Here is a 14,283-nt window from a genome sequence, read left to right as displayed (position 1 = left end):
TTTCAGTTTTATTAGTGGATAAAATGAGTGTAGGAGCGTTTCTGATTTACAGTCACATTTTCGTGCTCTGCTCCATGTACAGTTCGGACATCGTAACTGTACTCGGAGGCGTAGCGGTATTTTGAGGCTTCCTCTGGTCGAGTTACTGGCTCTGGTTTCTTGGCATAAGTGGTGTCGACCGTTGTATCTTCGTATTCTGGAAAGAAACAGATATATTGTTGAAATAGGAGTCCTTACCTTCATGGACAGGGAAACCCGATTCGACGTGGACCTTTTGCTCTTCAATGTTCAGGGAGAGATCGTCGCTTGAGCCACTGCTCGAGTTTTTGTCCGAGGAGTCCGGGTAGATCGCTTTTTATATATAGATTGATTCCTGCTGTGTGCTTACCTTCAACATCATTCTTGCAGCAAGAGCCGCAGCAGCTTCCGCCACAGCCGAGGCAAGGGCACGGTCCGCATCCTTTGCAACCCCCGCAGCAGTTTGTTCCACATGCTCCTTTTCCACAAGTTCTTTTAGTGCAAGTGCTTTTGTCGGATTAACGAGGGATTATATTTTCAAAACCTGATTGTCAATTAGTAATTGATTTGAAATCCGAAGACAGAGATGTTTCCTGCAGCAGCAAATGCAAGACAGCAAAACAATCAAAATCACGAGTAAAACAAAAATGATCGGCAAAGTGATCGCCAAAATCAAGTCTCGATCGGAAAGCGCCATTTTCTCTGTTGGAAAATAATGAAAATCGAAGTAGCCTTTTTCAAATAGTATGTTAGGTTCCTTTGAAATAGGCTCTTTTATGATCCTGAGAAAGCGTACGATCACATTGTGTCTGAAACATTTTACGATTTTGTCAAATGCGCGTATTGTCTATTTATGACAATTTGGAAAACGATAACTTTTAAAAATGTTAAAAGAAATATCTTCGGAAACTCCGATCACCTGCAATTGAGCAATCCCTGAATTCGATTTCGTTTATATGGTTAATTAAAAAGATCAGCTAATATTTAACCCATGCTCTTTCCGAAATAATTTATCAGACATAAGACAATTTGCAACAGAGTTGCGAGCTCCAACGCATTCTTATCCGAACTTTCAAGTACATAAGTATCTTGAGAATCTTACAGTATATTGGTATACAGATATTTGTTTCGAATGAGTTTTATCTTCCAAGGCATTGCTTTGAGGCAGGCCCTTCGTTTTGCTTCATTTTTCATTTTTCTTGTGTTTGTACTATAAACAAACTACCTATTTAAAGATCTGCTGAGAGCGCGGAAACTTCTCATAAAAATGCCTTCATCAGGCGAGAATAATAAACGAAAAATTGAGAGAAACTATCACATCAAGGAATACGTCGATGAGCTCGACGACTATATTTTCGTAATATTTTTAATTTGATAGTTGCTAAAAGTATTAAGATGACTGAAGAATGATGATTTCAAAAAATTTTTGCGGGCCCGGAAATCGTCAAAAAACTTCTTGTCTAGTTTTGTAGAGCTCGTCGAGAGGAGTCGAATGATGTATCAAACTCCTGATAGTTTTAAGATTTTCCGCCAAAAGTGATAAGAAGGTGTCTTATCAAAGATTTTTGACCAGCGCCGTTTTTGTTCTAGAAAAGCTGAGGTCATGCTTGACCCCGGAAAATGATCCTCATGACCTGTTCTATTACAGCATAAAATTTCAGCCCGTCATCATATACCCAGCCGAGTTTATCGTTAAATTTCATTTTCCAAGGAGAATGGGACTGGAAATCTTCCAGAAATTAGGAACGTGCAGCGACAACAAAATGCACTATTTTTTGATTTTTCGCTGATAAGGACAGCAGGATACGTATGCATGAGCTGAAATTTTTGCTGTAATAGAACAGATCATGAGGATCATTTTCCGGGGTCAAGCATGACCTCAGCTTTTCTAGAACAAAAACGGCGCTGGTCAGAAAATCTTTGATAAGACACCTTCTTATCACTTATTTTGACGGAAAATCTTAAAACTATCAGGAGTTTGATACATCATTCGACTCCTCTCGACGAGCTCTACAAAACTAGACAAGAAGTTTTTGACGATTTCCGGGCCCGCGAAATTTTTTTGAAATCATCAATGGATCGGCAACTGGTTCGCTCATATCGGCGCCTTTTTCTCGAGGAGCGATTGGAATAGTCACGTTGCTCTTATAATCTACCCAATGAAATATTATTACAATGATAATGGCGCCGAAATGATAAGAATCGGTATGATTTAAGGGTAATGGTATACATCGGGGCGGCGCCGCTCGCTCGATCCACGCTCCGCAAGAACCTATTTCTCACGAGGCCGTAAAATCTAAACGGATCAAGATTTTTCGAGATTTAAACAGATTCGGAATCCTCAAAGTCTCTTCTATAAACTGATCGAAAATTGAAACAATTGTCAAAGAGGAACAATGTGAAAAAGGCCAGTTTCCTTTAAATGACATTTTCTCCTGAATTTCTCATCCAAATTTTTTGAAAATTAGACTGTCTTGTAGAGAATCGTCAGCTCTACAATTCCTGTTTTTCAGAATTTTCATTTGGGCCTTCAAAAGTTATGTCTTCTAGCCTCAAACCAAGTGCGGCGCGAGAAATATGCAGCGGAGAGGCGCGAGAAGAAGTAGCGCTCTTTACAAATTGCGATGTAAAATTAATAAAAGCTTAAAAAAGAAATCTGAAAAACAGGAATTGTAGAGCTGACGATTCTCTACAAGACAGTCTAATTTTCAAAAAATTGGATGAGAAATTCAGGAGAAAATGTCATTTGAAGGAAACTGGCACTTTTCACATTGTTTCTCTTTGACAATTGTTTCAATTTTCCATCAGTTTATAGAAGAGACTTTGAGGATTCCGAATCTGTTTAAATCTCGAAAAAATCTTGATCCGTTCAGATTTTACGGCCTCGTGAGAAATAGGTTCTTGCGGAGCGTGGATCGAGCGAGCGGCGCCTCCCGATGTATACCATTACCCTTAAAAATAATCTGAAATTATTGATTTTCAGATGTTCGAAAAAACGATCCACTTGTTGAATGGTACGAATATCGTAAGAAAATAACCGCAATTGTTTTTTAACCAATTTTATTCCAAGCTCTTCATAAAGTTGCGAAGTTACCTAAAGACCCAGAAGAGAGGAAACAATTAAAAGAACTTTTTTTCGACACTTTTGTTGAGATGCAAAAACTTGGACGGCCAAAAGTACAGGTTAAGAAATTAATGAGTTTGTAATCGAAATTCCTTTTAAGTTGGAATAATAGAAATTGTCAACATTTTATGAAGGTTCTGTATGAAAAATGCTACAAAAAGAAACTTCCTAAACACATCCAGAACTTCGTCTACTATCATGACTACTTCAAATTCGCTGAGCATGCACCAAAATGATCTTTGCTTATATCGAACATAATTGATTGGTTTTATTAACGTTAATATGACATTTAGAATGCCAAAAGGTAGCTCGGGCGGAAGCTCGGACGGAAGCTCAAAAACTCAAGCGGCCGGATAATAGTCCTCAATGGCGACAACAATGTGGCAAGGGAAGAAATCCAGTAATAAATAAAATATTAAGAATTATTCTTAAATCTTTCCTTAGTGCGAGCGCAAAACTTGACATGAAAACGCCTCTTTCCGGATGAAGACTTCAGATTTTCATTCTGTTGAGGAATTTTTGACTAATAAATGAAAATGGATCCGCTGAGTTATGATCATTTTCACGATTATTGATAAATTATTGACTTTACTTTTCAAATCTTAACCTTCAAGAATTTCCAAACTTTGGCTTTATTTATACAGTTAGCAGGTTACTTAAGGGGGTAGAACTAGATTTTTCGAAAATCAGTGAATTTTGAGAGCCCCTTTAAAGAAGAAAAACCTGTTTTTACTTATGTTAACGAAATTTCCTCATAGATGTTGCTAGAAAAAGCGTTAAACTATCAAAAAATGAAAGTTAAAAATTTTACTAGTCACGTGACTCGAGAAATTTGAGGACGCGAATAGGCTAAAATGGCGATTTTCGATGAGATAGGTTGGTGTTTCGCTCTCTACCGCCAAAATTTGTTGACGAAAAATTTTTTAAGAAAAATGTTGTTAGATCTAAGTTTGCTCTATCTTCAGCTGAAGAGAGAATTTGAATATCTTAGCTTGCCTGGCTTTGAGCGCCGGTCTAGAATTGGCTATTTTCGAAAATCCTAGTTCTACCCCCTTAATTCCCATGCTGATGCTCTTTACCCTCTCAAAGTTTCAATTTTCACCGACTTGAGAGAATGCCACTAGAATTTTTAACGACACCTTGAATTTGAAATGCGTAGACGTCGAACTTGGAAAGATATGCGCTGATAATTGTCAAGTAAAACTTGATGAATGCCTCGAATTCTGTGACGATCCGAGTTGCACATCAAGATGCCAAGGAACATGGCTCGATTGCCTCGCTGCCTGTCCATGTTACTCAGGTTTTCTCCCAAAAAGTAGCCCAGTTTAATCGAAATAAGGATGTCCCGATGGTTGCGAAAACTGCCCGAACCCGATTTGTGCGTCTCCCCTCCATCACCTCTTTATCATCGATGAGCGAATGTCAGAATGGAACAAGGGAATGCACTGGAACTCGTACACGGAAGAAGTTGACTTTCGAAATTTTGCTTATCAATTTAACCACGGATTTGATATTGGTAGGCGAGATTTTTCTTGTTGATTTCAAAAATGATTTTAGAGGATACCTGCTACGCAATGCTTAACGGGGAGCATTGGCTCATCGGTGGTTGGTTTTATCCAAAGTAAGACTTACACCGTGAAATATGAGAGATAAAATTCTAGTGCTGTCGCAAAAGTAGAAGATTGCAAAATCACTCGCCAATCTGCAAGTCTTGAATACCCATTTCACGGGGGTATGTTCGGTTCTTGCACTGCTTACAACGGCAAAATCTGGACCTGCTTCGATGGCAAAGAAGGCCGAGCAAATCAGTGTATGACTTTTGATGGAGTTCGCCAAGAAATCGTCGCTCAAGAAACGACGAGGGGCCACGACTGGGCGGATATCGTCGTTTACGAAAATGAGTTTACGAATGAGTTGATCACAATGGGCGGCTGTGATGGCGACGGTGGGGATGAGCGCGAGTGCCACGGATTGACCGAAATTTACGACGAAGAACACGGCTGGGTTTCTCACTATGGATCAAACTTTCCCGTACACGAGCTTACAGGCAAGAGTTATGATTCAAGTACTATTTGATTTCGGAAGGACCTATTTATTGAAGACAAAATGGTAGAGAATCAGCGTAAAATCACTTGATGTGAGTCTTTAAACGCAGAAATCAGCAGTTGCCTCGAGAATTACTGGCGTGTAGCTCAAAAAATCGTGTGCACCGATGACTTCTGTTTTGATCTCTTCGTCACTGACGAGTTGGATTCTTTCAACTGGATGTAATCCGTTAGAATCGTCCGCTACACCAGAGACGACGTAGATATAGTCGCCGATTTTCAAGGCCGAGCCATATTCATTATACTAAAGTAATGATGTCTTTCTTTTCAAAATTCCTATCTCGCCTCTTTGAGCTCGCCAATGAGCGTCCATATATCTTCTTTTAGCAGCCAAATGTCTCGAGTTTCCCAATCGAATTCAAATCCACCTACCATAAGCATGGCTCCACTTTCCAGTCCAGTAAGAGTATGGCCAGCAGCGATCCGTGGGTGATCCGCAAGGCTTGTCCAACCAGTAGATTCATTGTAAGTCTCGACCTTTTGCCATCCATCGAAACCATCGCCTGATACGGTCGTCGGTTGTCCTTGATAATATCCAAGACCGCCGTACCAATGGGGATATTGCATTGAATGAGTCTGAATTGCGCTTTTTGTGTCGAAGATATCGCAATTTCTGTTTTCTTCGCTGTTGTAATCCGGCTTGGGAAAAGCATGACAGATTAACGCTAAAATCGTTGAAAAAAGCAGAAAAAAAATTTCTACCTCTTTCTCCGTCATCAATGTCAATTGCAGCTGCGCCATACGAGAATTGGTTAACCAATCGAATGGGCAGTTCATTTATAGAACAACCGATCATTTTCGCGATCTAACTTGGGGTTTTCCTACATTCTGAGAAATAAACGGTATACCTTTTGATCATCTTGGTATGTACCAAAAATATACATTTCTCCTTTGACTATGGCAGAAACGCTTTTTTTCATATAATCCGTTTGAGGAGCGAAAATATTCGGCGAGCTTTTCGTTAGTCCATCTCCAGAGAAAATGTAAGAGTCTCCCAAATCTTCATAACCAAAGACCAAGATATGCACATAACTCTTAAAAAAGTATCAAAATTAGTATCAAGAGACGCAGGATGACTAACGGGCATATTCTGATCAATCGTTGTTGTTGTCACTATTGTCGTCGTTGTTGGGCAAAAAGAACTGTCGCAGTTGATGCATCCGTCCTCGCAATTCGCTCCGCAAGGGCAGTTGTCCCGGCAAACTAAGAAAAATTCTGAAACTATGTTATTAATTCGATTCAAACTTTGGTACTCTCGATCGCAAATTGACTGGCAATACTCCGTCTCGCAAAGCAGCCGGCATCGATTGTACTCGGCTCGGCACAGTGCATCACATTCTGCTTGCAAGTCGGCATCGCTGAAAGAAAAGCCAAAGTTAAAAATTAAGGGATCCAAATCGAAAAAAATTCTTACAGGCAAGTTTTAAAGGCCGTCATTGAAACATTCTCGTTTTTAGTCTTTTGATCATTGTTCTCTTGAAATCGTCTGTTGAACCCAGGACGAGCTCTTGAGCCAAGAGAAACTTGGCAAAATAGTAGAAACTGAACCAAAATCATTGAACTGTTGGGAGTTCGTGAAGATCGATATTGTGCCGCTTTTTAAGGTCAAATCAGTGATGAATAAATATTAAACTCGTTTGTCCGCTGCAAATTCGAGCAGCTGACATTTACCAATCAAAGCATAAAGTTTTATAAATGCCCCAGATTCGAGAGTGATTTTATTTGTCTGAAAAGAACAACTCTGTAACAGGCCATTCCCTCGTTTCCGACCCCCGGGGCATCGTCATCATTACTGACACAAGCTACGACAACACTGTTTACCGACTTGACTTCATCGACAACCCGAATGGCGAAGGATTCGTGTACCGATGGGACACCCTTGGTCAACTTCAAGAACCTGCTTTTTACGTTTCCGCAACAAACCTTCTCGATGCTGTCTTTGTTGGATACAACAAACTCGAGCGAATAACAATCGGAGATCGAGAAATCAGCTCTTCAATCGTTTACGAAACAGGATTCGACTTGCGCCTTGATTACGCGCCCATGCTTATTGTCGATGAAAATTTCTGCAAATGAAATAAAAAGAGGTTTATTTAGTTAACAGATAGCATGATGAGTTTTTCCCATGCTGCGGCTTTTTTTCTTCTCCGTTTTCAAACATTGTCGATTTGAGAGATATGGCTCTAGAATTTCTTACTGAAGGCTTAAATTTTAAATGCGTCGATGCGGATTTGGGGAAGATATGCGCAGACAACTGCCAACTAAAACTTGATAAGTGTCAAGAGATCTGTGATGATCCAAACTGCACATCTCGATGTCAGGGACAATGGCTCGATTGTGTCAACGCTTGCCCTTGCTACTCAGGTTGTTCTCCTTCTCGCTACTAGCATCAAGCTTTTCTTCGCTAGGATGTCCTGATGGTTGTCAAAACTGCCCGAATTCAATTTGCAATTCTCCCCTCCATCATTTGTTAATCATTGATGGGCGAATGTCGGAATGGAACAAGGGAATGCACTGGAACTCTTACACAGAGGAAATCGACTACCGCAACTTTGACTACCAGGTCAACGAATTCGACATCGGTGAGAAAGAAAGTCTTTGATGATTTGAAGAGAAGTTTTAAGAGGATTCTTGTTACGTGATGCTCAATGGAGAGCATTGGCTTATTGGTGGCTGGTTCAATCCAAAGTAAGACTATTTTATTGAGAGGCATTTAACTTTGAAAATTAAGTGGAGTCGCAAAAGTAGAGGATTGCAAAGTCTCCCGCCAATCTACAACTCTCGAGCTTCCATTTCACGGGGGTATGTTTGGATCTTGCGCTGCTTACAACGGCAAAATCTGGACATGTTTCGACGGCAAAGAAGGCCGAGCGAATCAGTGTATGACTTTCGATGGAGTTCGCCAAGAAATCGTCGCTCATGAAACGACAAGGGGTCATGACTGGGCCGATCTCGTCGTCTACGAGAATGAATTGGTCACAATAGGCGGCTGCGATGGCGAGGGGGAAGAGCGAGAGTGCCATGGATTCACGGAAATTTACGTCGAAGAGACCGGCTGGTATTCAAATCTCGGATCGAACTTTCCTGTCCACGCGCTTTCAGGCCACGCGCTCGTTTCTGATCCTCGAGGAATTGTGATCATTACCGATACGGAAAACAACAAAACTATCTATCGCCTTGATTTTATTGACCTCCCAAGTGGCGAATTCGTATACAGATGGGACACGCTTGGGAAACTTCGAGCCCCCGCTCTGAACATTTCTGCGACAAATCTTCTTGAAGCAGTTTTTGTTGGGTACAACAAACTTGAGCGAATCACGACCGGACCATTCGAACTCACCTCTTCTATCGTCTACGATACCGGGCTCAACTTGCGCCTTGATCATGCGCCAATGCTGATTGTCGATGAAAACTTTTGCAAAGAATAAAAGAAATTATTTATTGTCATTTTCGTTCAAAAAGATTTCACTTTTCTTCTCCAAACGAAATTCTTCGACTGGAGTTTTTTGAAGCTGTTTGACTCTGTTGAAGAATATAGCGTACCAAGTTGTGCCTGCAATCAAGGAGAAAATACAAAGATAGTAGAAGTTGTCCCAGCCAGTAAATGGCGATTCTAGAGCACTTTAAGATCAAATAATCGAAGATCATTGATGATGATTATCAAGTAAAAAGCTGTTCTTTTACCTTTTGGATCATAAACGCCAGTCCCATTTCCATATTTCTTACAGTAGTCCTCCTCAATCTCCAAATTTCTATCCATAACTCCGAGAATCTTCAGCGAAGCCGTATCAACCCACATCGTTCCCAAATTAAACAATGAATTACAAAGAGTCATGTAAACTCCCCCCATCGATTCGTCAGCAATATAATAGAAAAACCCCTGCGAACTCAAATATACACCATGGTGAGCGAGTAAAGTTGCTAAATTAACAACCATGAGCGCTAGTAAAATATTTCCATCCAGGGTGAAAAATGGCGCGTGTTTCGCGCGGGATCTCCTGCGCGCGGAGAAAAAACCTCCCAGGGAGTGTGGGAGGTGGCGCCACTATCACAGAAAACCTTGTGAGGTGCCTCAAAAGCAACATCCCCGCACGCGCTGTGAGCTCACAGAGCTCGGGGGAGCTATTCAAAACAGGCGGGCGCCTTACCAAATGAGACTCACCATTAGTTCAACTCGAAAGCAATAATTTAACTTACCTAAAATATAATATTTATTAATCTCTTCTGTACAATATGATAATCTTAGGCGCCCTTTCGGTCACATGGTATTTTTTTCCAAATTTTCAACTAAAGATAATTAAGTGACTCCCATTTTTAATATTGCCAAAAGTAAGTTTGAATTATTGTCTTTTTTAGGAGTTATTAATGTCATTTTTTATAGAGATAAAAGTTTTCGTACTAAAAAAAACTAAGTGTTTAAAAATATTAACCTCATTATATTAGGCCTAAAGTAAAATTCTTTTTGGTAATTTCAACAATTGTAATAAAAACAAATCATGATAAAACATTCCTTATTTATACAAGCTTCTGATCTTATTGAGTCAGAGTGTGCACCCACCGAGATAATGACGCTCGCTCATGCTTTTCTCTCATTCTCATTCTGGGCTGGGCAACCTGAGCACAAAACCTGAGTCAGGTCTGAAAAGGCAAGAATGAAAAGTCGCGTAGCGGCTTTTTCAAAAACGAAGCCGCGAAGCGGCTTTGCCAGAGTTCTAACATCGATTTAAATAGGTGTACTCGAAAAGCCGCTTTGCGGCTTCGTCAATGAGTCAGCCGCTACGCGGCTTTGAATATTAGATTTTTCAAAGCCTGACTCAGGTTTTTTACTCAGCTTTCCGAGCCCATGACTCGTTCTTCTGCAAAAAAGACCATGATTCCATTTCCACAAGTTGCAACCATATAGAATGGGTAAGCGTATAAAAATGTAACCAGGGAGTTTTTTCTTGTGTATTTCACCAAAAAGGCGGCGGTAGCAATGTCGAAAAATTTCATAATAAAACTCACTCTTGCGAAGATTTTCTTTTCAACGCAACGAGCTCGCATTTTCAGCACAAAGGTTTCCCCATCGAGAGGAAAACCGATCTTGTACGTGAGACAGAAAATTGCTAAGAGGATCATTGGCTTGAGTTTGAGGAGTTTGAAGATGCTCAAGTATGATTTTCCAACATCGTTCCATGAATTCGCTGTTTTTTCGCGTTTTTCTTTCACAATGAATAAGACAGCTACCGTAGCGCAAAGAAAAATCGCTCCAACGTACCGTAAAAAGATCATGTACCCAATCGTTTCATCAAAAAACTCAAAGTAGACATTGTAACTTGTCAGCCCAATCAATTGCCCGGTGAGTTGCAAATTCGCCGTCATTCCAACATATTCCTGACTGAGCAAAGAACAGGCCCAGCCATCGACTGAAATGTCCTGTACAGTTATCATCGCAACAGTCATAAAGAAAATCGCCGCTAGAATCGCAATATCACCGCTTTCCACCAAATTTTCAAACCAAAAGCTCGCAAGAAGAAAAAGAAGCCCAACAGAAATTTGAGCCACGAAAATCCATGCTTTTCTCAGTCCAAATTTTCCAAAAGAAATTGAGTCCACAATCGGCGCCAAAACTGGGCTCGGCAGCCTGTATAGAAAACCTGACTCAGGGTCTAAAAGATTTTCAATGAAAAGCCGCGTAGCGGCTTTATTAAATTTGTAGCCGCGCGGCGGCTTCGCTAGAATTTTCTTCTAGAGAAGATCTTTTAGACCCTGACTCAGGTTTTCTGTACAGGATGCCGGCCCAGTGTCCAAATGATTTTCAGCGAAAATGGGTACAGGGCGAAACTATAAATCGCCTGATCCTCCATTTTAACACCCATGGAGTTGAGCACCAATGGCACGCAAATAACCACTCCGAGAGCAAAACCTTGAAGAGTGTATAAAGCGAGAACGATTATTGATCCTCTGATATCTTCCGGAGACATGTTTCTTTCTCTGTTTTTTACTGGTATTTACAGTTTTTTTAGGAAGAAAACTAAAGTGGGTGTTGATCAAATATTTTCACAGAGAGGATTTTATTTTGTTTTTTATTTGGTCTTTCTTTTTTCCTTGAAAACACGGAAAAGCACCCTGAAATTGGCAAAAAACATGCATTTTAAGAAATAAACCCCTGTTTTGATGAATCCAACCGCGAAAAAAATCAAAATTAAAACAAACAAATCGACCCTATATTTGAATTGTCCCCCGTAAAATCACTCTTGGCACCGTAAATCCTGTCCAGTAAATAAACTCGTCTCGAAGTTTCGCTTCGGACTTGCGAAATCGACAAATCACATGCTCAAAAAATCATAAAATTCCAAATTTTCAAAGCAAAATAGAGAAAAAGCAGAGAAACATGTCGAAAATCAAAAATGAAGATATCAAGGGTTCAATTATCGTCTTGACGCTGTATATTCTGCAGGGACTGGCTCTTGGAGTAGTTGGATGTGTCCCCTTAGTGTTGAATTCCATGGGCGTGGAAATGGAGGATCAGGCGATCTTTAGCTTGGCAATGTGGCCTTTTTCAATCAAAATTCTCTGGGCGCCGATAGTTGATTCGATTTCTTTCGGGAAATTCGGATGGAGAAAACCTTGGATTATTCTAGCGCAAATGACGGTCGGATTGCTCTTCTTTGCTGCGAGTTTGGGATTTGAAAGCTTTGTCGAGGTAAAAAATCAAGGAAGAGAATTCCTTTATTTTTTATTTTCAGAATGGTCAAATAGCCCTTTTGACTGGAATGTATTTCCTGATCATCGGAATGGTGACCGTCCAGGACATCTCTGTCGACGGCTGGGCCTGCTCCCTCCTCAGTCAAGAATACGTCGGAATGACGGCGAATCTTCAACTCGGCGGACAGCTTATTGGTGCTTTTAGCTGGAACATTTACTTTTCATTTCTGGATGAGACGATTGGATATGTTCTTTTTCTCAAATATGTTTCGCTCATTTACTTGATCACGACAGTTCTGGTCCTCATTTTTGTCAAAGACACGAGTGTGTCTGAGAATAACTCGTGGAAATCGGTGGCGGTTTCTTATACGAATATTTTCAAGCTGCTGAGTTTGAGGCCGATTATTTGGCTAGGAAGGGACTTGAATTGCCAGAATGGCGAAATAAATGAGAGAAAGCCTGTGTGGTAATCCTGAGTCAGGGTTATGAGAAGCCGCGTGGAGGCTTTTTTTAACCGAAGCCGCGAAGCTGGACCCTGACTCAGGTTTTCTACGCAGGTTTTCGAACCCAGTCCTTCTAGTCCCTCGAAAAGTCATTTTCTGCCTCACATCTAAGGTCGGTTTCGCCCCGCATGGAGAAGCTCTGATGCTGAAAATGCGTGCCCGTTGCGTTGAAAAGAAAATATTCTCAAAAGTCAGCTTCGTCATGAAATTTTTCAACATCGCCACTGCAGCTGCAATGGTCAAATTCACAAGAAAACGATCGCTCATTACATTTCTCTATGCCTATCCTTTCTACATGCTTGGTAAAAAAAACTGGGGGCTGGGTTGATGATGATCTTTTTTTCTAGCGACTTGTTGTTCCGGATTCATGCTGATGTACGCTGAGCAGTTGGTTGCAAACGGAAGTATCACGTGGACGATTATCGGCGTCAATATGGCTTCGTTACTCGCTCATCATGGGGTCTACCTAAGGTAAGATAGTTTTTGGCCAATCAGAAGTGATTTTCTCTTTTTTCCTCGCTTTTGATTTGCTACTCAACTAAACAGCGCCATCTTCCGTGGGAAAATTTGAACGAATAAGAATTTTAAAATGACGCTCTCTGATTGGTCCACCAAGGAAACAGCGCCACCATAAACCATCATTTTCAGTTCCCAAGGGTTCTTTTTCTACATTGCTGACGAATCAATGGGCGGAGTTTACATGACTCTTCTGAATTCAAGTAAGGACGATTACAGTTATCGAAATCATAAGCGGTTTCTAGTGTATAATATGGGAGGAGTTTGGGTTGAAACCGTCTCGTTGAAAACTCTTGGATTCATTGACCGCGATCTGGAGCTGGACAAAGATTACTGCGACAAATATGAAAATGGATCGGGAGTTTACGACCCCAACGGTACATTGATTTCTTTTACCATTTCAAAAACGCTCTAGAAACGCAATTTACTGGCTGGGACAGCTACTACTCCTTGTGCATTTTCTCCCTCGTCGTCGGGACGATTTGGTACGCCCTCTTCTTCAACAAGATCAAAGAGCTGCAGGACACTCCAGTCGAAGAGTTCAGGCTGGAGAAACAGAAGAAAGAAGAGACTCTGCTATCAGATGAGAAAGAGAAACCATCTGAAGATATTGTTTCTGCTCAAACTTCATAATGAAAAAAATTCATGTTCGATAAAATTTATCAAAAATGAAATATTTTTTCAGCTTTTTTCGAAAAAAAATGACTGAAAGTGGCGAAATATGGCGCCATTTTTATCCGAGCTCGGATTATCCGCTTGATTTCGCGTTCTGAGCCACAATTCACGGTCAAGTTCAAGGGCGCCATCAATCAGTCGCGCCGCGCGCCGTGATTGGCTGTCGCCGGCGCCGGAGATTCGCGTGACGTAATCGCGTTACTATCCGGCTCATCTGCTCATTTTTTTCCGCTGAAAATAAAATCGAGAAAGAGAAATCTATTTTTCAAAGAAAATTATAAAAATCAGAGATTTTTTTCTTCGAAGGAAAAGAGAGCAAGACTCTTTTTCTTGTTGTTCAAGTTAACAACAAAGAGCTCACTCTGAGTCTAAGGGAGTGTACACAGACGCGCCGTGTGGCCACTATCTCACTAACTTCAACTTTCAATAGTGAAATTGAACGGAACAGAGAAATCCCGAAGAAAACAAGAAAAATAGAGAAAAAATCCAAAAAAATTCGTAGTTTTTGAATGAAGTTTTTGAAAAAAAGTCGAAACAAAAGCCGCGCTCAAAGTAATAAAAGACCATAAAGCCGCGTGCGGCTCTTTTTCTGGTTGTCGAAAAGATAAAAAAAGTCTTTGTTAAAAATGCTAATAAATAATTTATGAGAGAAATA

At 40.6% G+C, this 14,283-nt stretch overlaps 4 protein-coding genes and 2 long non-coding RNA genes across 6 annotated transcripts; 4 read left to right on the top strand and 2 right to left on the bottom strand.

Annotated features, from left to right (window-relative positions):
* Positions 1–2: 2 nt before the first annotated feature.
* On the bottom strand, positions 3–527 carry LOC145704744 (uncharacterized). Its single transcript, XR_014134492.1, has 3 exons — positions 389–527; positions 238–351; positions 3–196 (listed from the first exon to the last, which is right to left on the bottom strand). It is a non-coding gene; the product is annotated as an uncharacterized LOC145704744 (long non-coding RNA).
* Positions 528–2,103: 1,576 nt separating this feature from the next.
* On the top strand, positions 2,104–3,691 carry LOC145704309 (uncharacterized). The gene is made up of 4 exons (XR_014134442.1): positions 2,104–2,223; positions 3,002–3,043; positions 3,089–3,542; positions 3,587–3,691. It is a non-coding gene; the product is annotated as an uncharacterized LOC145704309 (long non-coding RNA).
* A 583-nt stretch (positions 3,692–4,274) lies between these two features.
* On the top strand, positions 4,275–5,290 carry LOC145702401 (uncharacterized). Its single transcript, XM_081779623.1, has 4 exons — positions 4,275–4,442; positions 4,482–4,658; positions 4,700–4,763; positions 4,804–5,290. Exons 2-4 carry the CDS (start codon positions 4,562–4,564, stop codon positions 5,216–5,218), a joined length of 576 nt encoding a protein of 191 aa, XP_081635749.1. The 5' UTR covers positions 4,275–4,442; positions 4,482–4,561; the 3' UTR covers positions 5,219–5,290.
* LOC145702400 (uncharacterized) lies at positions 5,229–6,808 on the bottom strand. Its single transcript, XM_081779622.1, has 7 exons — positions 6,662–6,808; positions 6,493–6,605; positions 6,329–6,450; positions 6,096–6,281; positions 5,950–6,052; positions 5,533–5,912; positions 5,229–5,491 (listed from the first exon to the last, which is right to left on the bottom strand). Exons 1-7 carry the CDS (start codon positions 6,802–6,804, stop codon positions 5,288–5,290), a joined length of 1,251 nt encoding a protein of 416 aa, XP_081635748.1. The 5' UTR covers positions 6,805–6,808; the 3' UTR covers positions 5,229–5,287.
* A 4,555-nt stretch (positions 6,809–11,363) lies between these two features.
* On the top strand, positions 11,364–12,404 carry LOC145701375 (acetyl-coenzyme A transporter 1-like). The gene is made up of 2 exons (XM_081778597.1): positions 11,364–11,932; positions 11,976–12,404. The coding sequence occupies exons 1-2, from the start codon at positions 11,621–11,623 to the stop codon at positions 12,402–12,404; spliced, it is 741 nt and encodes a 246-aa protein (XP_081634723.1). The 5' UTR covers positions 11,364–11,620.
* An 81-nt stretch (positions 12,405–12,485) lies between these two features.
* Positions 12,486–13,591, top strand: LOC145702809 (uncharacterized). The gene is made up of 5 exons (XM_081780083.1): positions 12,486–12,739; positions 12,785–12,908; positions 13,086–13,156; positions 13,199–13,330; positions 13,369–13,591. The coding sequence occupies exons 1-5, from the start codon at positions 12,580–12,582 to the stop codon at positions 13,584–13,586; spliced, it is 705 nt and encodes a 234-aa protein (XP_081636209.1). The 5' UTR covers positions 12,486–12,579; the 3' UTR covers positions 13,587–13,591.
* The last annotated feature ends 692 nt before the right edge of the window (positions 13,592–14,283 follow it).

Source organism: Oikopleura dioica, chromosome PAR, assembly GCF_907165135.1.
Source record: "Oikopleura dioica chromosome PAR, OKI2018_I68_1.0, whole genome shotgun sequence".
NCBI classification, from domain to species: domain Eukaryota; kingdom Metazoa; phylum Chordata; class Appendicularia; order Copelata; family Oikopleuridae; genus Oikopleura; species Oikopleura dioica.
This window is presented reverse-complemented; position numbering and strand designations above follow the sequence as displayed.

Coding starts and splice junctions, on each gene's coding strand:
- LOC145702401 (XM_081779623.1), top strand. CDS start 4,562: ATGTCAGAATGGAACAAGGGAATGCACTGGAACTCGTACACGGAAGAA. Junction 4,659..4,699: donor TAACCACGGATTTGATATTG/GTAGGCGAGATT, acceptor AAATGATTTTAG/AGGATACCTGCTACGCAATG. Junction 4,764..4,803: donor GGTGGTTGGTTTTATCCAAA/GTAAGACTTACA, acceptor ATAAAATTCTAG/TGCTGTCGCAAAAGTAGAAG.
- LOC145702400 (XM_081779622.1), bottom strand. CDS start 6,804: ATGATTTTGGTTCAGTTTCTACTATTTTGCCAAGTTTCTCTTGGCTCA. Junction 6,606..6,661: donor ACGGCCTTTAAAACTTGCCT/GTAAGAATTTTT, acceptor CTTTTCTTTCAG/CGATGCCGACTTGCAAGCAG. Junction 5,492..5,532: donor TCATTGGCGAGCTCAAAGAG/GCGAGATAGGAA, acceptor TCATTACTTTAG/TATAATGAATATGGCTCGGC.
- LOC145701375 (XM_081778597.1), top strand. CDS start 11,621: ATGTCGAAAATCAAAAATGAAGATATCAAGGGTTCAATTATCGTCTTG. Junction 11,933..11,975: donor GATTTGAAAGCTTTGTCGAG/GTAAAAAATCAA, acceptor TTTTATTTTCAG/AATGGTCAAATAGCCCTTTT.
- LOC145702809 (XM_081780083.1), top strand. CDS start 12,580: ATGCTGAAAATGCGTGCCCGTTGCGTTGAAAAGAAAATATTCTCAAAA. Junction 12,740..12,784: donor CTATCCTTTCTACATGCTTG/GTAAAAAAAACT, acceptor CTTTTTTTCTAG/CGACTTGTTGTTCCGGATTC. Junction 12,909..13,085: donor CATCATGGGGTCTACCTAAG/GTAAGATAGTTT, acceptor CATCATTTTCAG/TTCCCAAGGGTTCTTTTTCT.